The following is a 24,402-nucleotide window of genomic DNA, read 5'->3' on the forward strand; positions in this document are numbered from 1 at the left end:
TTTACATTTATTCAGATTATTCACAGGGGCATTCGATCTTCTTGATCTCTTGCCAGCTTCTTTGAGCGGCATTCCAGGTGCGTTGGCCGCTTAGTATCGTAAAAGCCGAAATCAAGGGCGAAATCACACTCGTAAACGAAACGTACTAGCGTCAGGACGAAAAGGAGCAAGGCCAAAAACGTAAAAACAATTTCCGGCGCAGGATGGAATATCATAAATGTATGTTCTTCCGACTAAATTCCCTTTATTTTATTTATAAAACAATTTTTAAAGGCATACCCATTTATAATAAATTTCTTCGTTGTTTTCAACTATTTCGTTTTCTCCTGGAAGATCAGCACTATTAGTTTCCACTGCGCCTTCTCTGTTGGATTCTTTTTCTTGCAAATGTTCTTGCAGCGCCTCTTTGATCAACTCGATGAAGACCTTCCTCGAGAGTCTTGCATCGCAAGGCTCCATTCAAAATTACGATGATAATTCAACTTCACTTGCCTAAATACACACAATGCTCGACTTAAGTTGCCTTGATAAGCTTATTGTGAGTAATGTCCTCCGCGAGCTGTTGACACCTCTTTTAAAGACAAAAAGTACGTTGCCACGGTTCGTATCAATTGCCGTGAATAATGCTGATTGCAACGAGGGTCAGAATAATTATTCACAAGTAGAAATCTCGTGCGAGATTAGACCGACTTATGACGTTCTCGATCGATTCTGGCAAATCAAAAAGGAAAGAGCTACATTCATAGTAACAGAGAAATAGAGTATCCTTTTCAAAGAGAAAATGCTCGAAAGGTGGGCCTCCGACTAAGTCTGTTTCTAACTGTTTAGTTGCTCGAAAGGGTACTCAATGAATGAGGCACAAGCGTTTTTATTTGCTCCTTTCTCGCGGCGGGACCGTTTCTTATCGGGTTCAGGTGAGCAACCAGTAGCCTAAATTCTCAATTATCAGTGTGCACCTCATCGCTAAATTTTACATTCCACCGATCGAAAACCCAGAAATACTCCGTCGAAAAAGCGAGCAGGTGAGCTCATCGAGAACGCTTTTTCATCAACGAAACCCTATTTTAGCAGAACCGAATGTTAGAGATTCATTTCAAAAACTGCAAAGAAGCAAGCACGAATTTTTACAGAAGTCAGTCAATGCGTCGCTCAACAATTCCTCTTCATTAAATATAAAAACTTATTCTTTATTCTGACCTGACAAGCATGTAGAGGCTTTGACGATTGATAGAGTAGAGGATTTAATTTTATACAACAGTTTTTTTTTCGATTTGCTCGCTGGTACCCTTTTTTTCTGCATAAAAATTATTGATATAAAATGATCTTGGAGAGTGTGTACTTATTGTATGATTTATTTATTATATAGACGCGAAAAAAGCGTAATAAAAGGTAACAGTAGCTTCAACATAACTGTTTATGATAACTGGAGAATTTACAGTTTTTTACATGGCCCGTTCTTTTTTAGAAGCCGACAAGCCGCTTGCTCGGTCGCAGCGGCATCAATTCAGCCCATTTACACCGGGCTAGGTGGACGCACCCGAGCTTCCGATTCCAATACTAAAAAGAAAGAGTCTGTTAGATAAATTATTTTCAACGTCTCTGTAGTTTGTATATTATTCGAATATCATATCAGTTCAGTCATCATAAGTATATACAATCAGATCAGGTTTAGTTTAGGCAATGAGTCGAAATTATTATTTATAATTGTAAAATACTATGTAGAGAGGGTCAGAAGTCGTCGCTAAATTCTTGCTCGTCGGAGGAATCTGACAAGTCGTCGAAGTCGTGAGGCGAAGGTTCGGCAATCGGCGGGCTCTTGATTTTCTCCATTTGCTGCTCGTATTCATGATTGATTCTCTCCATCTGAAAAGTGTCACACAACCGTCAAGCGAAAAAGCCGAATGTACCTTGATATACGGCATGGAGTCCTCGAGTATTCTCTTGCTCACCATGCTTCCCGAGACTTTAGGGTCGAGCCCTTCCTTGTCAATATCCACATATTGCACCCGCCCCATTTCGTTTCTTTTCATTCGCTTATTCAGCTGAAATGCTCAATTTACAAAAAAGAGAGAGGCCGATGGATTCTTACCTTGAAATTTTTGGTGCAGGTAACTTCATGCTTGTTCACGAGAGTGGTAAGCTGCTCGATTTGGCTGGCTCGAGTTTTCTCGGTTAGAGACGTTTTACCCTCTAGAAAGTAAATTTTCGTAATCTTGGTAACGAAAAAGTCATAGATGAAGTGTCGCAACTTGTGCTTTCATCCAAGATAAGAAAAAGAAAATGGCTCGTACTTAGTTTGTCAGCAAGCGAGAGTTCATACGAGCACCAAGTGTTCGAGCAAAACATAATTAGCTCATCATTTCGAATCTTCTCGTCCTTTAAAGATTTGCCCTTTTCCTTCTTTCGAACACAGGATTCACAAGTGTAGACGTCCTTGGCGGAAATATCCGCAGCTTCCGGCGCGCAGTTCCCGCAAATCCACTAATAACAACCTCGCGCCAAGAAAAAAAAAATATTGAAAACTTACGTGCTGACAACTATCGCATAGTACGTGAACAAGATCTTCGGACATCCTACTGAATGTCTTTCGACAGGTAAAGCATCGCTTCTCATCGTGAAACTCAGTTTCGTCTTCATCAGTTTCTTCCGTCTCATTAGAATTGGCTTCATTAGGTTTTTCGCTTTCCGAAGGTTTTGATTTCTTTCTTTTCGCGCGAACTGGAAGCTTTCTTTTTCGCTTCTCGCTCTGAAAATTTAAGATATCAATATCGAATAATTTATAATGATTCTTTAGATTAGATAGGCCATATAATATGGCTTTTACGACATAATGGGGACATCACCATAAAAATAAAGACTGTGTTTTTCTTATGGGGCAAAATTTAACTACCTTGGAGCTCCGCGTCGTGGGTGGTTTTGGCCCTTCAAACGACTTCTTCTTCTTTCTCGGTTTGTCACCGTCTATCAGACGGGTAAGCGCCCGCGGTATGTGTTCCTCATTAGAAGCCTTTCGCTCTTTTTTCTGCTTCTTTTCCCCGTTTTTCTTTGAAAGTTTTTCTTTAGCTTCTTTCCAAGTTTTCAAAAGACTCGATTCCGGCGCCGTCTTCTCCGATTTTTTCTTTCTTTTGATAGCCGGCTCTTGCGCAACTTCTTTCTCCTTCTTCCTCTTTTCCTTACTGGGGCGAGGGCGTTTCGGTCTTTTTTGGACGATGCCGTTCCATTCCGAGTCCGAGTGATCCGAAGTCTGCGTCGTCCTCGTCTCCAGTTGCGCTCTTACTGTTAGAAGTTCTGACGAAGCTTCTTTCCTCGGCAGCGCGTGAATCTTCTCACAGAGCAAGCAAGTGAGATCTTCCGCCGCACCGAGCATCAACACTAAAAGGTCAAATAAATTTCAAAGCCATTTAATTTCATCCAATTCTCAAGACTTTTGCTAAACACCGCTCCAAAGCTTCTTCTCAGGTTAAAAATCAGCAAGACGCCGTTATCAATCCTAGTATTTTGAATTAAAACTATATTCGATTGAAATTTAATATAAAAATTTTGGATAAATCTTTTGACTCTTGATATCCTCCTTCTGTAGTAGCTTAGTAAGGCGGCTTATCTAAAAAAAAGGCCTCCTGCGTTTTCGATCATGACGAATTTCAATAAGGATTTCTGAGTGAAATCCTTACCCCCCTATTTTATTGGCTCATTGGAAAGAGCGTAAAAAGTTATCCTAGATTCGCCCAAAAAAGAATGAAATTTCCCTCGAAATGACGTCATGGCACCTGACCAGAGTTCCAAAGGTACCAAAACTTTGGACGCTCCGCATTTTCGATCTACTCTAGCTATCAGGGCGTGTGATAGTGAAAAATGATCGTCGCGACGAGAGCTATGCGTGCATCTAGGTTTCATCCCTTCAAAAATTTCTTTCAACCCTTTATCACTAGTACCCGATTTTCATAAAAGGGATGAGATTTTTTTCTAGGGATGAAACCTAAATGCACACCAAGATCTCGATCAGACGATCATTTTCATTTATTGCATGTCATGATAGCTCAAGCGACATAAAAAAGGTAAGCGTCCAAAGTTAGATACTTTCGTAACTTCCGTCACGTGCTTTGACGTTATAAGTTCGAAAATTCGCCAATCTTTCCGACTCAACTAGGGTAATTTTTTACGCTCTTTCAGATGAGCCAATAAAAAAGGGGGGTAAGGATTTCACTCAGAAATCCTTATTGAAATTCGTCCATAGATCTTCATTTTCGGTTAGAGTAAAAGCCGTACGCGGCTTTTGGGAAAGAGTTAGCTTTATTTACCGTGAATAAGGGAGCAGACTTTGCACCCAAAACTGTCGATGATGGGCATTCCGTTGATAACTGACATCTCCAGGAGAAGACCAATTCTAGTTGCTCTCCTCTATGTTTCTTATCTTATTTTTCAAAGTTCTTGAGGGACAGGAGGTTTCTCTTGAAAAAAGCTAGGAAATGGGTATCGCCCCATGCGCTTTCAATACTTTCACTATCACCATAAATTCGTAAGTCTCGTTTCGGCCAGCATTACTCAGGCGCCAGTCAGCCAATCCTCGCCCGCAGCAGTCCAAATACGCTACGTGGCCCTGAGCCACAAAATAATTTTACAAAAAAGTACCTTTTTTCGCTGACTAGACTTAAATTCAATTTCCTCAGGTATCAACAATGCTTTTGGAAGACGGCCAAAGAGAATTTATTAATGATCTTGTTATTGACGAATCTATTAATTTACACACAATTTAAAGTGTTTTAAATCAAAGTCTACATAATATAAGTCAAGAATATAATATATTATTTATCTATTCAAACATACATATTTATTATTATTCTAAAAAATTATCTGCCTCTTCGAGTTTAACTCACTTCTTCAGAAATTCCAGATAAGAACTTGGCTGAGAAGATGGCACCTGCTCGTCTTTGCTCCTGGAAGTTAGCGAAATGGACTCGCCAAAAAGAAAGAAAAAGATATGAAGCTTCTTGCGTTATTCGGGCTCTTAGCTTGTGCTTCTGGCGAAACGGTGATCAAGTCTATACGAAAGGACTCGTCCGGAATGTACGGATTCACGATCCACACGAAGGCGAAGAGACGTCACTTCACAGCCGATGTCGTGGAGAACAGCCAGGCGGACAAGGTCGGCATTCCAGAGGGATGGAAAATCGTCGAAGTCAACGGCCAGGCTGTCGACGGATTGATGAATGAGGAAGTCGCCGAAATGATGACCGCCCAGGACGACGCAATTTTGTTACTGTCTGACGACACTGTTCTGTACAACGGAAGAGTCATTCACCAAAACTAAAAAAATAAAAAGAATGATAAGGAATGAGTGTTCTTTAGATTGCATCTGTAGTTGTTGCTAAAGCCGATTCTCGAAATCGCGCCAAAATGATCGAATCGGGCGAGGGCAGAACACTCAACGCAAAAACGAAGCCCTGATTGCCACTTGCGCGCCCGCAGAGTTTTCCTTTCAATTTGTTGACTCACCAACGCAATAATGGCGGAATCCAACTCTAGGCAGCAGCTCCATCAGCTTTCCATCTCTAGTAAGCGCGGATTCCTTTTCTCCGTAAATATAAGTAGTCATTGTCAAAAGTAGCGTTAATTAGACTGAATAAGCCATCTTCTGGTTATGTTTTTAAAAAATTTTACAAAATTTGTATTTGATCTTTATTCATTTTTCAATTCAAAATGTTGAATTTAGTAAAGGATGCGACTCTCCCTCGCCAGAAAAGCTTCGTTCTTCTTTCTGCCGATCCGCAGGCTTACTGCGAAGTGAAGGTTCTCTCCTCGGCTCCGACGAATCTCAGTCGCAAGACGAAAATTCACCAACCATCGCAAAATCCCCACTTCAACGAGGATCTAGTCATTCTTGTTCGTCGATCAGATATCCTCTCATTCAAAATTTTCAACTTTCGTAAGACTGGTCAAGACTCGCTAATTGGGGAATGCGAGTTCGATATTGCCGAGAAGCTGAGTTCGAGCGATGGAGAATTCGCGTCGAAAGCCTTTTCCTTGCTCCTGGTAAATTCGCATCAAATCACCATCGGAAAGCTGAAAATTAGCCTAACTGGTTTTGAGAAACCACAGAACGCTCAAAACGAAGACCGAGAAGAGTCAGAGACCGAAGAAATCCGCGAACGCCTAGAAAATATCCCTTCTACGTCTTCAACTTCTCCAGGGCCATCGAACCCCAGCCCGGGTGCAGGTCCTCGACCGACTCCGCGAACAACGAGGGAACGAAATCAGAACCCACAATCGCGTTCTCGTGAAATCATAATGAAGAAAGTCGACGACATGAGCGATCGTGAGGTTACGTTCCTTCTAAAGCGCCGCGGCGTCGTCCATCCACCCGCAGATCCAGAACAAGCGCGAGCAATGGCTCACGAGCAACGTGGCATGGATGCGGAAAAAGCGCGGCAAATGTCCATTCGAGAGTTGAAAGAAGCTCTTACTAGCGCAAACATTGACATTTCCACTGTTCTTGAGGCCGAAGAATTGCGGCGAATCTACTGTCAGAAGCTGGAAAGGGACAAGTTTGACTCTACGAGACCGCGCTCACAAGCGGGAAGCAGCAGTAACCAAGCGTCGGCGAGAGTCCAGGAGCGAGATCCAACACTTCCGCCAGGCTGGGAGCAGCGTTTTGATCCGCAAGGTCGACGCTACTACGAGAATCACAACACACGTACGACTCAATGGGAACGTCCCATTGTGCTACCGCCTGGCTGGGAACGCAGGATCGACAACGGCCGTGTCTACTACGTCGACCACAACACACAGAGAACGAGTTGGAGTCCTCCTCAGACTGACATCGCTCAAGATTACAGCAACCGTCTCAACTTGGCGGATGGATTGGCTCGAAGACAGTCAAGACCAGTCGATACCGCGCAAGATGACACTCTTGGTCCGCTGCCCGAAAATTGGGAACGAAGATGGAAAAATAATCGTCATTACTTTATCAATCATAAAACAAAGACAACACAGTGGGAAGATCCTCGAATCCAAGGGTACTGTATCGTAACTAGAAATCGTCTTTGATAATGCAATTCAGGCGCGTCGGAGAGGCACCTCTTCCTGATGGCTGGGATTTGGCGACAACTGAAGAAGGAGTCCGCTATTTCATCGACCACAAAAACAAAACTACTACATTCCAGGATCCGAGAGAAGGAAGCAGCGATTCGCAACACTCCAATGGAAAGAAATCATTCAAGTGGAAGTACGGCCAGTTCCGATATTTATGCCAGTCCAATGCCATGAACCAGGTATTTCTGTTGTAGCTGTGTGATGGTTGGATGTTCAACGATTTATAGTATGTAAAAATCAACGTCCGAAGGCAGCATGTCTTCGCCGATTCGTTCCAGGAAATCATGAAAATCCCCGCGCATGATCTACGCCGTCGTCTTTACATTCACTACAAAGGAGAAGAAGGTCTCGATTATGGAGGCGTTGCTCGGTAAAATTGAACGGTTGTCCCTTGAAAAGCTAAAGCGTTAAATAGAGAGTGGTTCTTCATGGTCTCTCGAGAAGTACTCAATCCGAATTACGGTCTTTTCAAGTACATGGCTCAGTCGAATTATCAAATGGAAATTAATCCAGCGTCAAAACTGATTCTTGACGATCATCTTCGATATTTTCAGGTACTCTCTTTATGTTATTCGATAGACATTTGTTTAAGTTTTTGGGCGATTCATAGCGATGGCTCTTTACCATGGAAAATTGATCGACACAGGGTTTTCGTTGCCTTTCTATAAGAAGATGCTTCGAAGAACCCTTTGTCTCAGAGACATCAAATTAGTTGACGAAGAATGGGCCCAAACGATGACTTGGGTGCGCGACAATAATTTGGAAGAATATCCGGACCTTGAGGTATTTTTAAATCGATGAGCTAGTGTAAGCATTATTTCAAGATGTGGTTTTCTACAGATCAAGAGATCCTCGGCGAGATCGAGTCCGTAGATCTCAAAGAAGGTGGCTCAGAAATTCGTGTGACTGAAGCCAACAAGGTATTTTCATATATTTTCAATATAAGCATGAAGCTATTCTTCATCATAGCTGGAGTACATACAACTGATGATTGACTGGCGGTTCACGCGAGGTGTCAAAGAACAGAGTGACCGGTTTTTGGAAGGCTTCAGTGAAGTTATTCCCATTGAGTGGCTGCAGGTCAGAATTGAAAACAACCACTCAGGATTGAACACTTTTACAGTACTTCGACGAGCGCGAGCTTGAAATGATGCTCTGTGGAATTCACAAGATCGACATCGACGACTGGAAGAGAAACTATCACCTCAAAAACTACACGGCGAGCAGCAAACAAGTAAGACTTGTCGTCTATGATTATGCTCTATTATGCAATTGTAGATCATCTGGTTTTGGGAAATTGTTCGCGAGTTCTCTGACGATGATCAAGCAAAACTGCTTTCGTTTGTTACTGGAACTTGTCGTCTTCCGCACGGCGGCTTTGAAGAACTTATTGGATCAAATGGACCACAAAAGTTTGTCATCGAGAAAGTGGGAAAAGACGATCAGTTGCCGCGATCTCATACATGGTATTTAAAAACAGAATTGACAAACGTAAACAACAAATTATAGTTTTAACCGACTTGATCTACCTCCCTACAAGTCCAAAGCAATAATGAAAGAAAAGCTTCTTCTTGCCATTCGCGAAACAGAAGGCTTCGGCCAGGAATAAGTCCACTCTATTCCTTTCCAACTCACCGAAAAGTAATAGCTACGGAAGACAAAACAACCTTTTGAGAGCCCAGATTGGCTCACGCTTATTTAAACTGTGCATTATCCAAATCCAGCATTTCTTCTGTTCTAACTTAAACAATTACAGTTACTCAATTAATTCCGCTTCAAAGAATAAACTGTAAAATCTTCCTCGAGGTAACATTTTGGACGCTAGAATGCTGCGAATCGCGCTTCGGAGGCAGAGCAATTGGCTCAAGAGCAAAGTGCGCCCGAGTACATTGTCTAGCGGCGGATTTACGCTGGAGAAGCTCGAGAAAGACGGATTCGAACATAATCTTCTCTTCGCCAAAGTAAGGAGACCGTTTCAAGTCGCGCGAAAAACGAATAGCTTAAAGACGGCTCCATCACGTGCCTCTCGAGCGTATGCAGCCACCGCCCAGTCGTAATGCAAAAGGCGCAGCGTAATGAGAACGAGCTCCGCTGCCACTGCCACGGTGCCATCTTCGATCTTGAGAGTGGTGCAGTTCGTTGTGCGCCTGCACTGAAGCCTCTTCAAAAGTACAAAATACGAATGGACAACGACTCCATTGAAGTCGACCTCGACAAGCTACTTCCACAGTCTACCCAAAGAGATGACTCCATCTCAGAAAATGGTACTTTTACTTACTAACTTTCATGGGAAAATTTTTATTCCGGTTAAGAAAAGTCTAATACTAATTGATCATTCTAGTGGTAATTATCGGTGGAGGAGCGGCTGGTGCCGCAGCAGCAGAGTCATTAGCCTCAGCCGGAGCTTACGTCAAAGTTTTGAGCAAAGAATCAGTCGCTGGCCCTTATGACAGAACCCTCATTTCGAAGAGATTTGCTGAGGTTCCTTTAACAAAAGAAGTCAACGAAAACATCAGCTATTTGTCGAGTACCGAGGTCTTATCGATTGATCCTAAGGCGAAGCTATTGAGAGTGAAGCGAATCCTTCCCGATCCGAACAAAATTGGCTGTGGACCTAAGGAAAGATTTCATAAAAAATGAACAAGAACACTTATACTTGTCGAGAAGTTCGCTGTTCCGTGTGCTTTGAAGTTTTTGTAAATCTGAATCAGAAAAAATGGACGTTCGAAGAAATGCGATACTCGAAGCTGATCGTTGCCACTGGCATGCGGCCCCGTTATTTGCCCGGGCAATCATCGGGAATCACAGTGTATAACTCATCTGACGTAGAGCGGCTTCAAGAGCTCGTCTCCGGCAAGCGAGTAACCGTTGTTGGTGGCTCTTATCTCGGCGTTGAAACCGCCGCCAATCTTGTCATGCTAAAGAAGAAAAACAAACTAGAATCGATGACACTCGTCATTGGAGAGGATCATCCTCTTTCTACTCCTTATGGAGAAATGATTGGAAAGGCAAGATCGTCTGGAATTTTATATTTTACTCATATTCAAGGTCGTACGAAAGAAGCTAGAAGATTTTGGAATCGAAATTCTATCAGAATCAGTAGTGGAAAAAGTCGAAGACGAAAAACTTATCTTTGAACATGGATCTGAGCATTCGTTTGGTGCTTTGATTCAGTGCATCGGAGGCATTCCCGTAACAAGTTTTCTGCCGGAAGAAGTCAACTTCACTGGAGAACTAGTTTCTGTAAACGACAAATTCCAAACTAGCTGCGAAGATATTTATGCTGTCGGTGACTGCGTGAAAATTGATGGCGTCAGTTATAATCCGCATTGGGCTGCTGCTCAAGAAATGGGAAAAGCGGCTGCTACTCATATTTTGACTGGGGTAAGTTATCACTGAATTTTATTACTCATCATCTCATATATTCTATATTTTATACACTCTTAATTTTAATTTATTATAGATGTTTTTTGCTGCAAGAAAGAGTTAGAAAATAGTCTAAATGATTTATTGTATAAGGCAGAAAAATAGTTAAATATTTCATCTGCGATCGTCAGATCCTTATTTCTTCGATCTTAATAAATATGAGAATGCAAAAATCACTATAAAGACTTACGGTAACCGTGGATCTTCGAAGAGCTTTTTTCCACTCTTCTTCCATCGGGGAGTAGCCGACCCTAGGACAGATCTGTCCAAAATACTCTGGACAGTACTCGAATATTTCGGTCGAGCGGCGTGAGCCTGTCCAAGGCTGTCTTCGACTTTCTTCGATCTAATTACATATAAAATATAAAAATAAACATGAGTACTTACTTGCTGTCGAAGGGCTTGCCAGACCTCTTCTGAGGTCCGAGTACGTCTTTGCCTCTCTCGACGAAATCCCCTGGGGCCATTGCCCGTCTTCGAGCTTTTCGAACTTTCTCGGCGTCACTCATTTTTTAGTCTCCCAAAAAAAACTTTCGTTTAGAAACAATTTGACTGTTTTTAATCTAACATAACGGTTTTTTTGGCTTCATGATAGTGATCTTACGATCCTACCGTTTAATTTTATAAAAAGTTTTAAATATTTTGTCTAGGATGCAACGAAGTTGAGACAGACGATGGTATGGAGTTCCTTTGGAAAAGTTCACCTACGATCAGTTGGAGCTCGTGCGGATGATTGTTCTTCCCAAAAACATTACATTGACGAGACATCCGACCGATATATAACTGCTTTCCTGAATGAAAATGAACATGTGATCGGCTGTGTGACAATTAATGGTGACCCTGTGTGTGCCCAAGTGGCAAATCTGCTAGAAATTCATGATCACGTGAGACTGGAAGCTTTCGAGTGCTTATTCTAAAAACAATAAACGAATTTATTCGGAATGCAATTTATACAGTCAGACATTTTTTATTTACAGCACGAGTTCAAAAAGTGGAGCCAAGCGTTGTATCCAGTGAAGTATCGAGCGAGCTGTCGAGGAAAGACGACTCATCCAAGTCGTTTGTTTCAGTTTCGTAGAAATCTCGCACGGCAAAATCAAATTCAGAGTCTTCGTATAAGTCCTCAAGGTTCTTAGGGATCATTTTCTTTTTTGTGGGTCGGCAGCACTGGTTTGCGTGTGAATGATATGCTCAAAACTTATTAAGTACTCTTATTGAATTTAAAATTTGCTCAGCAACCCTTGCCAGAAGCATTTTTTCAATTTTATTTTTCTTGCTCTTCTTCAAATTTGTCTTTTTTAAAAATGTGACTCGATATCGCTTGCAACATTCTTTTAGATACTTCGTATTTGTTAGAGTTGAGGATGTAGCCTTCACTTTCTTTATCGAGGTATTTTTGTTATAAACTAGAACTAGGGGAAACATTTCGATTTTTTGATTTACCGAAGAAAATTTTGACAAGTGGACAGTACTCTCGAAGGTGCTCGAAAATATCATCGACTGCCTCCAAATAGCCGTGTTGATTTGACCATAAAATAAGGAAACAGTCTGACAAGTCGTAGAGATACTTGAGCGCGTCCTCCCTCACTTCATAATTCTTGATCTTGTGAAATTTTGATGACACTTCCGTGATGGCAAATTTGTGAATCCCTTTCTTGCTCTTTACATCTTCGTAATGGTTCATTTATTTTCGATAGGCTTTCGCTCATAGGCGTCGATAACACTTTGCCTTCACTACTTAAGAACCCTTCCTGTAGAAGTGATGAAGACTGGACATTCTTCGACAAAATTCTCTTCGGGTTCTGCATCCAAAAGAGAGAGTAAATGGCTCTTTCCGCTCAATTTGGGACCTAGAAAGTCGTTCCCAATAATTCGTTGCTCTCGTCCCTACCGATTACTGTTATCCGCATGTTTGAAATATTTTTTTGTTCTCTGCTGAGTGCCTTTGTCATGTTGATTCGTCTGAATTTCTTTTTGTCGTGGAACTCAGCTGAGGCTGTTTGACCCTCTCGTGATGCTGTAGCATGATTGTATTTACTGCCTATTATATTTGCGTTTTACGATCGTGGCGAAATGCGGATGTGAAAGGGGTTCCCTGGAATGTGGCCAAATTTAAATCTTTACGAATTATAAAAATTCAGATTGGAATGCTAATAGAATGGACGACGTCACGAAAGATCATCTTCTCGAGTTGATCGCCGGTATTTGGTCGAAGCCGGAAGAGCTTACACTTGTTCATGTTTCTTGCAAGACTACGCTAGTCGCTGTGGTGGAAGCTCTTCTGCAATTCAAGGAGGGGTTGCAGCTTTTCGGTTTGGATGAAAACGACCAGCAGCAAATCAAAATGTGCAAAGGAAAGGTTCAGAAAACCTTCGCCCTTTTCCAGCTCAAAGTGTACAAAGCTCAAATTTGCCTGAGGATGGAGGTGGGGCCTTAATCCTAAAGACCTTCTTCACGAATAGTTAGACCTACGACTCGCAGAAATTAGAGCCTGGTTGTAATCTCGTGCTTGGAATCGGCTACTGGTCGCCAAAACTCAATGGCAAGTTTCATCGAGTCGAGACACTAGAAATGGAACATTTGATGCCCGACATTGGAAATAATCTAGGCCGTCTGAAAGTGCACAACTTTAATATCGCGAAGCGCGAGATTGAGGGTGAGGAGACCTATGATGTGCTTGCTCCAGCGAGTGAAACGCCCCTTCCAGTAAAACTCTACTTCACGACTAATTTGGAAGAGAAGATTGGAAAAATCAATGAGCTTTTGAAGGAAGTCTTGTTTGATGACAAGCCGATCGTTATTCTATTCCGGTTTACTCGCTCGTATGATAAGGTCAAGATGCTGCTGAAAAATACACATTCAAATGTAGTGTTAATCAAACATAATGGTAATTGAGTCATATTTGAATATAGCTACTGAGATCAACGAAGACAAATTTACTCGGTGTCTTTATTGATTGCTTTCGTACAGAAACTGAAATCATTTTAGAAAGCCGGCTACTGGACATCATCACATTTCTTGGCGATCTTCTCCCAAAGCATATCGTTATTTTCGATACGGATATGAATTTGCTTCGAATTGTTGCTTACTACAAATCACGTATGACTGGATTTCCTGTATATTGCTATACGATCACCCATGAACAATCGTACGAGACTTCCTTTTTGAAGAAACAGAAGGCAGCCGAAAAGAAGAACTCTGCAAATTTTACGAAGACGATACGTCGCGGTGAAGATCTGAACTATACAGTCATTTATTACGATACTGAAACTACTGGGAGGGCGAGAGACTGTTCTATCTGTGAGATCGCTTGCTGGGCTCAAGAGCTCAACAAGTTTGAATGTCCGAGTGTTTACAATCAAAACCATCGAGGGCCAAATGTATTCTATGAGCTCATGGTTCCTGATAGAAAATTCAGTGCAGGGGCCTCAAAAGTAAACGGGATAAAAAGGGAGGGAAAGACAGGACTCAAAGGAAAGGATTTCTAAAGTGATGCTAAGTGAAAAGAAATTTATATTAAAAAACAGATGAATTCCATTTCAGTCAGAGGGAAAGTTCACAAACACGTCCAATCCGCGAACAAAGCGATGGGCAAGCTTTGCGAATGGCTCGAGGGTTTCTCAAAGAAAGTCGTTCTCGTGGCTCATTTCGGAACAGGTTACGATCATCCGATTCTCATCCGTCAAATGGCGCGAGCAGGCTTGGCAGAGCGCTTCAAGAACTCGATATATGGGTTCTCAGATACGATGATTCCGCTGAAGCGAACAATGCCAAAGCAAAAATTAAAGTTGACTGTGCTTGGTGAAGAGTTTATTCCAGGTTGGAATATGTACGAAGGAAAAGCACATTCAGCCCTATTCGATGTTTGGTGCATGTTGATGGTGTTCAGGAAAGGCTTTCGAACGCAAAAATCAAGGAAGAAAGCCAAGTTGACTTTCGATTCATTCATCAAGCCCATAAAGGATGCAAGGAGTTTTGTTTTCTCCCTACGACTTCACGAAGAAAGTGGTCTTCATCGGTAAACTAGAAAACGACACATCCGTCCTTCCAGCTGGACATAAAGCGCTGGTCGATAACGGAGTGATTTCATTCGACATCGCTTCGAAGATTTGCGAAGTGCCAACCCAAGAAATCATTAAACTTTCAAGAACGAGCACATTACAGAAATTAACAGAACTTCTGCATCCCCTTGTAATTAGAATTTCAACTGCCAATGAGATCTCATCGAAGATTCGAGAGTATTACCTCAACAATGACTGAGCTCATCCATTCCAATTTGGACAAAAGAACATTCGAAATTTCTTTAGAATGGATAGTGAAAAGCCAAAAAGTCCACCGAAAGGTTTGAAGCCATGCTGTGCGTGTCCAGAGACTAGAAAGCCCCGAGATGAATGTTTCATGGCTTCCGGTAAGATTTTTTAACTGTGAGGGGCATAATCTTTAATTTATCTCTAGAAAACGGTGCTGAAGACTGCAAGGAACTGATTGAAGCCCATCAGAAGTGTTTGAGAGATCTTGGTTTCAAAGTTTAACTGTCTCCTTCTGAATGTTAATTTATCTCTAGCAGTGCTAGTTTTACTATGACTGAAATAAATATCTGAATGAAGTTGAATCTGAGCGTTTTATTACTAGAAATTGATGTCGGACTTTGAAGACGAAGACTATGTCGCGGATGGGGAAGAAAATCTTCTTCCTTGGGAAGATCCACCAAATCCATTCGACGACAGCCCAGATGAATGCGAAGAACAAAAACCTCAAAAGAAAAAGAAAGTTCAGGTGAAAACGACCAAATCGCAGCCCACAAAATCAAAAGCAGCAAAAACAACGAAGAAATCAAAGGCAAACACGCAAGGAGATGAACCACCGCCCCCAATGCCGTCGAAAGCGACAAATATAAAAGAAGAAGACATTTACGTAGCCCTAAAAGAGCACTTCGGGCATCCGGGCTTTAGGTCGTCTATTCAAGAAAATGCGGTGAAAGAGTTGTGTCTAGGTGATAGGAATGTGGTAGAAATAGAGAGTTCTTATTCGATTATTGTAATTTTGCAAAATCACAAATCAGGGACGCCTTCGTACTTCTCCCTACCGGCGGTGGAAAGTCTCTGATTTATCAACTGCCGGCCATGCTTTACCCTGGTATTTCCATCGTCATATCGCCCTTGATCGCTCTGATTCAAGATCAGCTTCAGTCCCTTCTCGCAAAGGACATCAGAGCCGAATCCATCAACTCCAAACTCTCTACAGAGGAGCGCAAGGCTATTATGGATGATTTGTACTCTGGTGCTCCTAAAACTCGTATTCTCTACGTCACCCCCGAACAAGTCCAAACACAACGGTAGTTTATTTTGATCCTCGTCTTTCTTTAACTGTTATTTAGCTTCATCAAGCTTGCACGGTGGATGAATGCTCGCTGTTTAATCCACTTAGTGGCAATAGATGAGGCGCACTGCGTGTCCCAGTGGGGTCACGATTTCCGACCAGACTATCTCAAGCTCGGCCTTCTTCGTGAGCTCGTCCCAAACGCTCGTTTCGTCGCTTGCACTGCCACTGCTACCAAAAAGGTCGAAGAAGACGTTATTCGAATTTTGAAGATGAAGAACTGCGCTGTTTTCCGCACGGGCATCACGCGCGAGAACCTTTATTACGATGTGAAGATGAAGGATATCCTCCCAAATCCACATCGCCACTTGGCTAATTTCGCAAAAGAGTGTATTGGCAAGCTTCAGCCAAACGGAAGCTATGAAGGCGCGGGTATAGTCTATTGCTTCCGAAGGGACGACTGTGAAGAAATCGCCGTGTCTCTGACTCGTCTCGGCGTTGAATCAGAGCCCTACCATGCCGGATTGAAGCCAGAAACAAGGACCAGAGTGCAAGAAGACTGGACCGAGGGTCGCGTTCCCGTCATTTGCGCCACTATCTCTTTTGGTATGGGTGTTGATAAAGAGAACGTGCGTTTTGTCGCTCACTGGTCCCTTCCGAAGTCGCTTGCTGGATATCTTCAAGAGTCCGGTCGAGCAGGGCGAGACAACAAGCCCTCAAAATGTCGATTGTACTACTCACGTGAGGAACAACGCTCGCTCATATTTATCATGAAGAAACCGCTTTTCTGGAAGAAGAAAGACGCGGGAAACGCCGAACAGAACAAAAGAAAATCATGATCCAGCTAAGACAGTTCGAATCAGTCACAAAGTACTGTGAGGGAACAGATTGTCGTCATAAGACAATGGCTAAGTTCTTCGGCGAAAACACGGACATCTGCAAAACAAACTGCGATGGATGTACAAATAAGACACAAGTAGCCCGGGAACTCGACTGCATGGGCAAAGTTGGCAGCTGCAAGACCTACACGAAGATCAGCGAGGAGGACGACAATGATGCCTTTGCAGAATATAACCCGGACATTTACGGGGGTCGGCGTGGAGGGTATGGCTTCGAACGACCTGACGAGCCTTCAGAAGCTTTCAAAGACGAGGTGGAAAACGGGACCGGAACGACTTCCCTCATTCTCAACGAGTTCAAAAAGCGACGCGCAGCTCAAGCAAAACTGTCAATCCCGGAGCAGAAAAAGGCGAAGGAGGATGAAAAGGCGTTGCTTTATGTTGGCTTTCCAGATGATACTCCACTCATTGACCCAGCGAACCAAAGGTTCGGATCTAAAAGACATTTTTTATTATTAGAATTAATAAACCGATTTTTAAATCCGCAAATCAGAGTTAACGGTCTCGGCTGGCGAGTGCGATCTGCCTGTTACGATACCCTCAAAGAATGTCTGGAAACAAACCACGTGAACTTTTACATAGAAACTCCCGAGAAGGCGGCGCTTTGTGATATCGAAGTACGAGTGGCGGCAAGTAACTTGGAAAAGTTCATTTTCGACAGTGCCCGTTCGAAGATATCTTACAAGGCCGCGATTGTGAACAAGTAAGAAGGTTTCTAGAATATATGCTTCTTAAAAACAATTTAGACGAAAGGAAATAATGCTGACCACAGAGAACTTTGAATTAGCCGAGGCATTCCGACTTGAACAGAAGAAAGAGGTCAAAGCAAAAGCTTGCCCTGTAGCGTCAGGCATGTTCCAGAGTGCCGCGAACCTTATTTCCTCCTCGGACGACGAATCATCCAAAGAAGACATTAAAGATCAACCTTCTACATCAAAAGCAGCTCCTTTAGTCAAGGCTCGCACTCTCTCTTTCGTTTGACTTTCTGCTTGTTTTGAGTGCGACCGAAAGTCTTCGCGAAAGTCAAGCCCAAATCCACTATGTCAAAGCTGAAAGAGCTGAAGAAATCGAAGCCAGTCAAACTTAACTCTGCTGAGCAAAGCCTGCTGTCAAAATATCTGAAACCCAGACCTCGATCTCCGGAGCCAAAAGTGGAACCGAAAGTAGAGCCTCTGCCGACAGAAGCGCCAGAACCTGATAAAGAAACGCCCGAACCTGAAAAGCCTGAAACACTTCCTGTGCCTTTAAGTATTGATGAGCAGACAGTTGAAAATGTAAATAGCATAACGGCCAACATCAAGCTTAAAAATATCTAGGAAACTGAATCAAGCAAGGAAAACCATGTCTTCGTCGTTCCAGCGATTCCGGTTCTGGGAGCCCGTAAGTTGAAGCAAAGTTTCACAGATAGATATATTGAGGACTATTAGGAAAAACTGTCAAAGGAATTCGCAGTTCGACGAAATATGATGGATCGAAGAGCCGTCTTGAGCGACTCAAGCGGCTCGATGCTTTAAATCTGCCTAGTCCAGAAGGACCAAAGAAAAGAACGCGAGAAACCGATGAATCCGGAGTTTCCCCGGACATGAAAAAGAAACGGGTCGTCGGCAAAGTTGCCATGGAGCCTTCTGCGATGAAACCCCCGCGAGCGCCTGCGTCTCCAGAAGACTACATTCCAAACGACACCAAATCCTGTCGTCAGCTAGTTCTCAAACTCCTTAGCCCATATTTCAACGCTGGTAAATTTGAGGAAAAATCGCACTTCAAAGAACTTGCCAAAAGAGTCACCGAAAGCCTCGTCAAGGTACTATTCTTTGAATATGTGATGACAGTGGATTATTATACTCTATGTTAGGTGGACGCGAAAACAAGCAAAGTCCCGAATACGAAAAATACTGCCAAAATGGCCATCAAGAGGGCAGCCAAAAATTTCTTCTTTGAATGTCGTCCAAAAGTTCAATCTTCCGACGATTTGGAGAAGTTTAACTACGAGGATATTGTAACCCTTCGACAGCCCAAACTAATGTCTTAATCTGCCTCAGTTTCACTTTTTGAATTTGGTATTTTTTGATCTGGTTTTGGCACTTTTGCCTATAAATGAACACTTATCCATTTTCGAAAATCAGTCCTGACTACTTTTACGGAAATAACGTTAATATATCTAAATATAAATAATCAGTTCAAAAGATGCTGCATTCCTTCTTTTTCACTGTTTTTTTCTTATAAATCCCAATACAGTTACCTAAAGTTGTACCCAAGTCGGACTCTTACTGAATGATGTCTGTAATAGAATGTTGGAGTATTGGAATCCGAGAAAATATGGCTACAATGGGATGAAAAAGTCCAGTCAAATAGTCGATTGTCTTGAGAAATGCGTGACGTACGGTGGCGAGTACTGGAAGTGCTTGTACAAAGTAGCTGAGCGGGCAATCGAGTTTCATAATTTGCCAGAAGTTTTGGCAAATGCGATTCGCTCAGAGTTGAAAATGAAGACAAAGAGGTCGTCGAGATCCTAGCTCCGTTTCTGCTTACTGATCAGGAGAATTATGAGAACCCGACTCTCTGCCTGATCCAGAGCGGCTTGATTTATGAGCTGATGCTGAAAACGTCGAAAATTCACCACAAAAGCAGAGCGTTGGAGCCCCTAGTTGAGTGCCTTTGCAGACGACTAGCAGCAGAAGAAAATGGCGCCAGTCTTTTTTCAGACAAGTCTGAAAACATAGAAGAGGTGGAGATGAGCACAGAAATAGAGCATCAAGAAAATGAAGAGGAAGAATCAGTGCCGATTCAAGAAGTTGGGAATGCTCTGCCAAAGCCGGATGCGTCACTGGACTATCAATCGCACTTGCAGGATCGTGACCGCGTGCGAGAAATGATCAACAAAAGCGCAAAGCGTAAGGAATCTCTTGTAAAGATGCTTTCCGAAGCAACAATAAAAGACGACAGCGATGAGGAGCCAGCGACGCCACTTGTTTCTACTGCAACGCTAGACGGTCGCGATCTTGCCGACATCAAAACGCCTGCCATGACTACACGAGTGAACCGGCTGACGAGTGAACCAGTTGATGAATACTATTATCCAACACCAACCGGCAAAGAAGTGAACTCTCTTGATTTCAACGGAAAGAATGAAGCGAAAAACGATCTGCTTAACCTTGAACAAAGCATGGCAAGCGAAAGCCCGAGCGTCCTCAAATCCCTACAAGTCAATACGGTCGACGATAGCCCTTATGCGCATCTTTTCAACAGTCGCGAAGAAGTTATTCCACCTGCTGATATTGAAATTAAACCGATCGGCGATAACTTCGAGTCACCTCAGTCATCGATGGATAGTGAAGAAAGTCCAAATATTTTCAATTGGGAAGATGTTGCGATGGAGAAAGTTGCATCATTTCAAGATCGACAACCGCTCCGTTGCTGTATTTTTAGATAAGGGTTTTGATTGAGTTTGTTTTTTTGCTTGAAATATAAGACTTAATTTCTTCGAAGCATATAAAATCCCTGCTTTACTGAAATCGATGATACATTCTACGTTGGTTCTAATTCAAAAGCTCTACGGCGGTTTCTTCCACCAAGCGCAGGACAAGATTCGCTACCAATGATCGAAGAGCTCCATAAAGTTCACGAAGCGTCTATTTACTGCCTGGCAATGTCGCCCAATGGTCACTACCTCGCCACTGGGTCAAATGATAAAGCGGTGAAGATCTTCTCAAATGCTTCTGAAGGATTGAAAATGCAGACAGAAATGACGAATCACGATGGAACGGTGCGTGCTGTTCAATTTTTGCCTGACGCTGGACAAAACGCAATTCTTGCCTCTGGAGGAGCAGGAAGTGGCCGTGTCTATTTGACAGATGTAGCTGCAGAGCAAGTGCTATCATATGTTTTGTAAGTGTACGAAAATGCATTTAATTCATTATAATCTCTTGCTGAAGAAGCTTCCAGGGAACTAGCAGAAGTTAAAAAAGACTCATTTTGAAAGTTTTAGTTCTTAGCCAAGTCGCCTCTTTATACTTCTCTGTGAAACAGTTTCTCAGCAAAAAATCTCCGTTGACCCAGTTACTGTTTGAGAGATGATTTCATAATATTTAATCTAGGCCAAGCAACGCAGGTGTTATTACCGATATCACTGCGCCTAGCCGCCACCTTCTCTACCTGACATCTGGGCCGACTGTTGTTTCGTGGGACACTCGGCAGAAAAATACAGAAACTCTTTCCCTTGGTGACTTGGCTGTTCAATCGCTATCCTCAAATACTGGTGAACCGAACTTTCTCGCTACTGGCTCTGAAAATGGAACTGTTGCCTTCTGGGACATGCGAAATACTGAACTGCCTCTTTACCAACAAAAAGCTCACAATAAAGCCGTCAGAAGGTAGACTATAAATTCTTTACAGGTATTAAACATTTTTCTTTTCAGTATTGCCATGCAAGGACAATGGCTCATCGCAGGTTCTATGGACCAGCACATTTCACTTCACAACCTTCAGAAGTTCCAAAATTTGGTATGAAAGGAAGCCACTTTCACTTTATTCAAGTTTTAGGTTACAATTGATTGCGGAGAAAAAGTGGTCGGATGTGACATTAGCACCGACATTGACTGCGCCATTTCCACTCAATCCGATGGCTCTTGCCACTTTTGGAAGATTTCATTCGACTCTGCCGAGCTCTAGCTCCTTATTCTCGTTGTTGTTTTTACTCTTTTCATTCGATTCTTTCACATGTAACTTCACTTTTATCATGCATTCCCAGCTTCTATTTCTGAAAGTTCAACACGGGGAATTTTACTTTCAGCAACAGCTACTTTGAATGAAAAATAGACAGTTTAGACATGGGTAACTACTTCACCTCAGTCTTTCCGTCTGGAAGGTACAAAGAGCAGCTGTCTAAGAGCGAAGATACAAATGCTCTTCCAAAGCCTGAGACAGGCTCAAAGACGCCAGTCATGTCAAAGGCTGATGCTGATGCCTTCGATCCGCGCTCGCCATCTCACAATGTCAGCAGAACACCCTTGAAGTAACTATCGATTCCTAGCGAGTATTTATTTTCTGTATTAGAACAGAAGAGAAGAATAGTGACATTCTCTGTGACCCACGATCGCCGTTGCAAGAAGTCAATCGAACACCAATTGGTAAGAATGTTATTTTGAAGCAGAAAATGCATATGTTCAGCTGCGAACGAAAAGGGAAGCAAAGCAAGTGAAAGAGACCAGCTCCGTCGAAAGGTACTAAAACGGAGAAACTATTTTTTAAATAACTTGTCAAGGCGCTTGGCAACTCGAAGATGCCCATGCCAAGTCTTGACGACTGCGAGCACACTGAAACCTTGGAGAACAGCTTTACAAGCACGCAAACTGCCGAAATCCACTAATCATAATAGTTTCTTCACTCAAATTTTTACATTCCACTTTCCGGTTGTTCAACGACTGCTTTAATTAATTCTCCTGTCCAAAACTGATCTTTACGTCCATCTCTCCTTTCCTACTCAATAAACTTTAATTCCATCCAAGCAAGTCATTCTGAAGGTTCCCTTTAAAAATTTTATCTGCAACCTTCCTCGTTGATTTCATTCGGACGCAGGTATTTATCTGGCTTTTTTTGAGAAAATAAGAATTGTATTATACAAATAATGAATCGCTTCATAATGATTTCAGTACGAAGTGAATTTACCAGATTATAACGTTGAGTGGATATTGGGGCAGAGAGAGAGAATACTGACCGCAAGGGTATATTCTCCGTAGGTGTGCCGGATTCAATACATATTGAATTTTTGTGCGGTAAAACGGCTTTTCTGCTTTTCGATTTGATTATGGTGGCTCGTGGAGGTATCTCCCGACACATTTGTCGAAATGGAAATGCGCTTTTGGCTTTGGTGACAGGGCCGCCGTGACGGAGATCAATTTATCGTAATCCGCTACTCGACGATACTAATTCCGGGGAAGTGCGGCCAGAGCGAAGAATCTGCGGTACGGACCAACACCAACCCGACAACTCCTTCGCCACCGGAAACGAACTCGCATCAGCAGTACATCGGAATCAGAGCATTGCTTCGATATCAAAAATGAAATCAACGACGAGAATTTAACTGATCTTCTTGCCGTTCTTGACTGAAGACTGATGAAGCGAGTGACTTTCAAAAATTTGGATTCCGCTACATCCGATTTCAAATGGAGAAAATTCGATGCTGACAAAGACGAATGCGGATATTTTCAGACTCAGCTATGTTTGAGAGGGTCAGTTATGGTCAGGGTGTGGACTTTGGCGCATATTGCAATATTTGGAAGCGGGTTTTCGAGAAAGTATACTCTTGGCCGGCTTATTTAGCTTATTCTGCCGCTGGTTTGGAATCTTCTTGGCTATATCGTTCGGCATCACATTCCATAATCGGATTCTTCTCCGTTTAATGCCACTCGGATTAAAAAGAGTAAGGCGAAATAATATGTGTCAGGCCAAATAATACAATATGTAATATAATATGGCACGATTTGGATCGGTGAAACCTGACTTGCTTACTAACTCGCGTGGCTTACTTCCATCAACGTGCCAGAGCGAGTTACAACTTCGGGTGTACTGCTGATGAGCCAAGGGGCTGATTGCCGATTAAAATAGCTAAAAATGTCTCAATTCGCGGCTTTGCGAATTTGTTCGAATCAAGCCTCTTCAATCCGGCGCAGATCTTCTAACGCGCCCAAGCTCGTACCAATTCTACTCGCGCCTGCCCGTTCCCACCGAAATCGCGCTCTCATTACTATCACCAAATAGCCCTCGTTATTGCCCATTTCGGCGCAGCATCCAACCGATCATTTAGTCCCGCCGCGAAATATATCGCCCATCATATATCGCTATATTTTCCTACTATCATTAAGCCCAAAATTAACCCGTAAGCGCGAAATAACCGGCCTTTCAATGAAAACTCGACGTAAAAAGTCAACTGCAAAAAATCATTAATTCAACTTAGAAATTGGTCAACCTGTGCTGCGGGGTTAATCCAACTCATCTGCTAAGAACATTACGTCTTTTGGTACAGAGTGGATGAATGTTTGAAACTTGGGCAGCTGTCTGTGGCGATAACCTTTTGTGCAGTGATTAGATTAGAATTACGTCTGCCGTGCCTCGATTTAAAATTCAAATATCGGGCGTAGTAAATTCAATTGTTGTTCCTGACATGATCATCTGCACTTGCAGTAACCATATTAAATTTTTCCGAGCTGCACATACAACTATTTTAAAATTTTCTTCCGTTGCGTCAAAAATGCGAAAATTATGCCATTAAAATCATATGCAAAATCAAGCTGGTTGAAAAAATTAAATGATAAAATCCTAGATGATGTTTCGCTTAATAATAATGCTGAAAAACAGCCAAATGCAACTAAAAATCACGAGACTAAATAATTAAACTTCATTATCGCAATAATTAACAATTCAGCTCGTACAGTGACGAACATGGAAAAACCATAAGAGCAGGGTCCCGAGTTGCAGTCTGACTCCTCCGTTACACTAGCGAGATCAGGTCATGCCCGACGCCAACTATAACCACATACTCCCGGTGTCGGGGAGGATCTGAACATGGCAGTCCAATATTCGTCATTTACTCTACCGAAATGTGCGAATGTTGAGTGCTAGACTTGAGAGATAGAACCTTTTTATAAGTTTTAATTTTTGTAACTGGGGTCCA

General features: G+C 42.5%; 12 protein-coding genes and 2 long non-coding RNA genes across 15 annotated transcripts; 10 read left to right on the forward strand and 4 right to left on the reverse strand.

Annotated features, from left to right (window-relative positions):
- Position 1: 1 nt before the first annotated feature.
- LOC145710319 (uncharacterized) lies at positions 2 to 1,131 on the reverse strand. Its single transcript, XM_081788059.1, has 2 exons — positions 280 to 1,131; positions 2 to 233 (listed from the first exon to the last, which is right to left on the reverse strand). Exons 1-2 carry the CDS (start codon positions 457 to 459, stop codon positions 21 to 23), a joined length of 393 nt encoding a protein of 130 aa, XP_081644185.1. The 5' UTR covers positions 460 to 1,131; the 3' UTR covers positions 2 to 20.
- Positions 601 to 1,338, forward strand: LOC145710323 (uncharacterized). Its single transcript, XR_014135032.1, has 3 exons — positions 601 to 914; positions 950 to 1,022; positions 1,069 to 1,338. It is a non-coding gene; the product is annotated as an uncharacterized LOC145710323 (long non-coding RNA).
- Positions 1,339 to 1,584: 246 nt separating this feature from the next.
- Positions 1,585 to 4,555, reverse strand: LOC145710317 (uncharacterized). The gene is made up of 7 exons (XM_081788057.1): positions 4,299 to 4,555; positions 2,891 to 3,372; positions 2,528 to 2,746; positions 2,292 to 2,481; positions 2,090 to 2,190; positions 1,908 to 2,042; positions 1,585 to 1,863 (listed from the first exon to the last, which is right to left on the reverse strand). The coding sequence occupies exons 1-7, from the start codon at positions 4,363 to 4,365 to the stop codon at positions 1,729 to 1,731; spliced, it is 1,329 nt and encodes a 442-aa protein (XP_081644183.1). The 5' UTR covers positions 4,366 to 4,555; the 3' UTR covers positions 1,585 to 1,728.
- A 35-nt stretch (positions 4,556 to 4,590) lies between these two features.
- On the forward strand, positions 4,591 to 5,336 carry LOC145710321 (syntenin-2-like). The gene is made up of 2 exons (XM_081788060.1): positions 4,591 to 4,667; positions 4,883 to 5,336. Exon 2 carries the CDS (start codon positions 4,979 to 4,981, stop codon positions 5,306 to 5,308), a length of 330 nt encoding a protein of 109 aa, XP_081644186.1. The 5' UTR covers positions 4,591 to 4,667; positions 4,883 to 4,978; the 3' UTR covers positions 5,309 to 5,336.
- LOC145710322 (NEDD4-like E3 ubiquitin-protein ligase WWP1) lies at positions 5,334 to 8,883 on the forward strand. The gene is made up of 11 exons (XM_081788061.1): positions 5,334 to 5,552; positions 5,711 to 7,013; positions 7,058 to 7,268; positions 7,317 to 7,459; positions 7,505 to 7,647; positions 7,685 to 7,872; positions 7,914 to 8,009; positions 8,059 to 8,169; positions 8,213 to 8,323; positions 8,368 to 8,555; positions 8,599 to 8,883. The coding sequence occupies exons 1-11, from the start codon at positions 5,504 to 5,506 to the stop codon at positions 8,696 to 8,698; spliced, it is 2,643 nt and encodes an 880-aa protein (XP_081644187.1). The 5' UTR covers positions 5,334 to 5,503; the 3' UTR covers positions 8,699 to 8,883.
- A 35-nt stretch (positions 8,884 to 8,918) lies between these two features.
- Positions 8,919 to 9,729, forward strand: LOC145708895 (uncharacterized). The gene is made up of 3 exons (XM_081786593.1): positions 8,919 to 9,050; positions 9,089 to 9,353; positions 9,431 to 9,729. The coding sequence occupies exons 2-3, from the start codon at positions 9,146 to 9,148 to the stop codon at positions 9,727 to 9,729; spliced, it is 507 nt and encodes a 168-aa protein (XP_081642719.1). The 5' UTR covers positions 8,919 to 9,050; positions 9,089 to 9,145.
- A 75-nt stretch (positions 9,730 to 9,804) lies between these two features.
- On the forward strand, positions 9,805 to 11,457 carry LOC145710501 (apoptosis-inducing factor 3-like). The gene is made up of 3 exons (XM_081788264.1): positions 9,805 to 10,097; positions 10,138 to 10,473; positions 11,166 to 11,457. The coding sequence occupies exons 1-3, from the start codon at positions 9,822 to 9,824 to the stop codon at positions 11,430 to 11,432; spliced, it is 879 nt and encodes a 292-aa protein (XP_081644390.1). The 5' UTR covers positions 9,805 to 9,821; the 3' UTR covers positions 11,433 to 11,457.
- Positions 10,584 to 11,051, reverse strand: LOC145710504 (uncharacterized). Of its 2 annotated transcripts, none has more exons than XR_014135048.1 (3): positions 10,903 to 11,051; positions 10,712 to 10,861; positions 10,584 to 10,663 (listed from the first exon to the last, which is right to left on the reverse strand). It is a non-coding gene; the product is annotated as an uncharacterized LOC145710504 (long non-coding RNA). The 2 variants fall into 2 exon arrangements; XR_014135047.1 differs by having other exon boundaries at positions 10,598 to 10,663; positions 10,706 to 10,861.
- A 5-nt stretch (positions 11,458 to 11,462) lies between the features above and the next one.
- LOC145710502 (uncharacterized) lies at positions 11,463 to 12,597 on the reverse strand. Its single transcript, XM_081788265.1, has 5 exons — positions 12,407 to 12,597; positions 12,267 to 12,365; positions 11,959 to 12,183; positions 11,761 to 11,921; positions 11,463 to 11,661 (listed from the first exon to the last, which is right to left on the reverse strand). Exons 1-5 carry the CDS (start codon positions 12,465 to 12,467, stop codon positions 11,500 to 11,502), a joined length of 708 nt encoding a protein of 235 aa, XP_081644391.1. The 5' UTR covers positions 12,468 to 12,597; the 3' UTR covers positions 11,463 to 11,499.
- A 62-nt stretch (positions 12,598 to 12,659) lies between these two features.
- On the forward strand, positions 12,660 to 14,018 carry LOC145708598 (uncharacterized). Its single transcript, XM_081786285.1, has 3 exons — positions 12,660 to 12,940; positions 12,982 to 13,402; positions 13,504 to 14,018. Exons 1-3 carry the CDS (start codon positions 12,674 to 12,676, stop codon positions 14,001 to 14,003), a joined length of 1,188 nt encoding a protein of 395 aa, XP_081642411.1. The 5' UTR covers positions 12,660 to 12,673; the 3' UTR covers positions 14,004 to 14,018.
- Positions 14,019 to 14,796: 778 nt separating this feature from the next.
- Positions 14,797 to 15,115, forward strand: LOC145708599 (cytochrome c oxidase copper chaperone-like). Its single transcript, XM_081786286.1, has 2 exons — positions 14,797 to 14,923; positions 14,971 to 15,115. The coding sequence occupies exons 1-2, from the start codon at positions 14,824 to 14,826 to the stop codon at positions 15,045 to 15,047; spliced, it is 177 nt and encodes a 58-aa protein (XP_081642412.1). The 5' UTR covers positions 14,797 to 14,823; the 3' UTR covers positions 15,048 to 15,115.
- Positions 15,116 to 15,151: 36 nt separating this feature from the next.
- On the forward strand, positions 15,152 to 18,983 carry LOC145710506 (ATP-dependent DNA helicase Q5-like). Its single transcript, XM_081788267.1, is given in 10 exon segments — positions 15,152 to 15,497; positions 15,533 to 15,850; positions 15,893 to 16,610; positions 16,613 to 17,160; positions 17,227 to 17,436; positions 17,480 to 17,679; positions 17,739 to 18,007; positions 18,050 to 18,113; positions 18,161 to 18,534; positions 18,586 to 18,983. Coding segments are annotated over 10 exon segments (3,222 nt in total). The 5' UTR covers positions 15,152 to 15,153; the 3' UTR covers positions 18,763 to 18,983.
- Positions 18,984 to 19,020: 37 nt separating this feature from the next.
- Positions 19,021 to 21,531, forward strand: LOC145708374 (uncharacterized). The gene is made up of 5 exons (XM_081786034.1): positions 19,021 to 20,159; positions 20,241 to 20,618; positions 20,828 to 21,103; positions 21,149 to 21,233; positions 21,273 to 21,531. The coding sequence occupies exons 1-5, from the start codon at positions 19,327 to 19,329 to the stop codon at positions 21,399 to 21,401; spliced, it is 1,701 nt and encodes a 566-aa protein (XP_081642160.1). The 5' UTR covers positions 19,021 to 19,326; the 3' UTR covers positions 21,402 to 21,531.
- On the forward strand, positions 21,515 to 22,232 carry LOC145708375 (uncharacterized). The gene is made up of 4 exons (XM_081786035.1): positions 21,515 to 21,744; positions 21,786 to 21,859; positions 21,900 to 21,952; positions 21,994 to 22,232. The coding sequence occupies exons 1-4, from the start codon at positions 21,560 to 21,562 to the stop codon at positions 22,096 to 22,098; spliced, it is 417 nt and encodes a 138-aa protein (XP_081642161.1). The 5' UTR covers positions 21,515 to 21,559; the 3' UTR covers positions 22,099 to 22,232.
- The last annotated feature ends 2,170 nt before the right edge of the window (positions 22,233 to 24,402 follow it).

This window comes from Oikopleura dioica, chromosome XSR, assembly GCF_907165135.1.
Source record: "Oikopleura dioica chromosome XSR, OKI2018_I68_1.0, whole genome shotgun sequence".
NCBI classification, from domain to species: domain Eukaryota; kingdom Metazoa; phylum Chordata; class Appendicularia; order Copelata; family Oikopleuridae; genus Oikopleura; species Oikopleura dioica.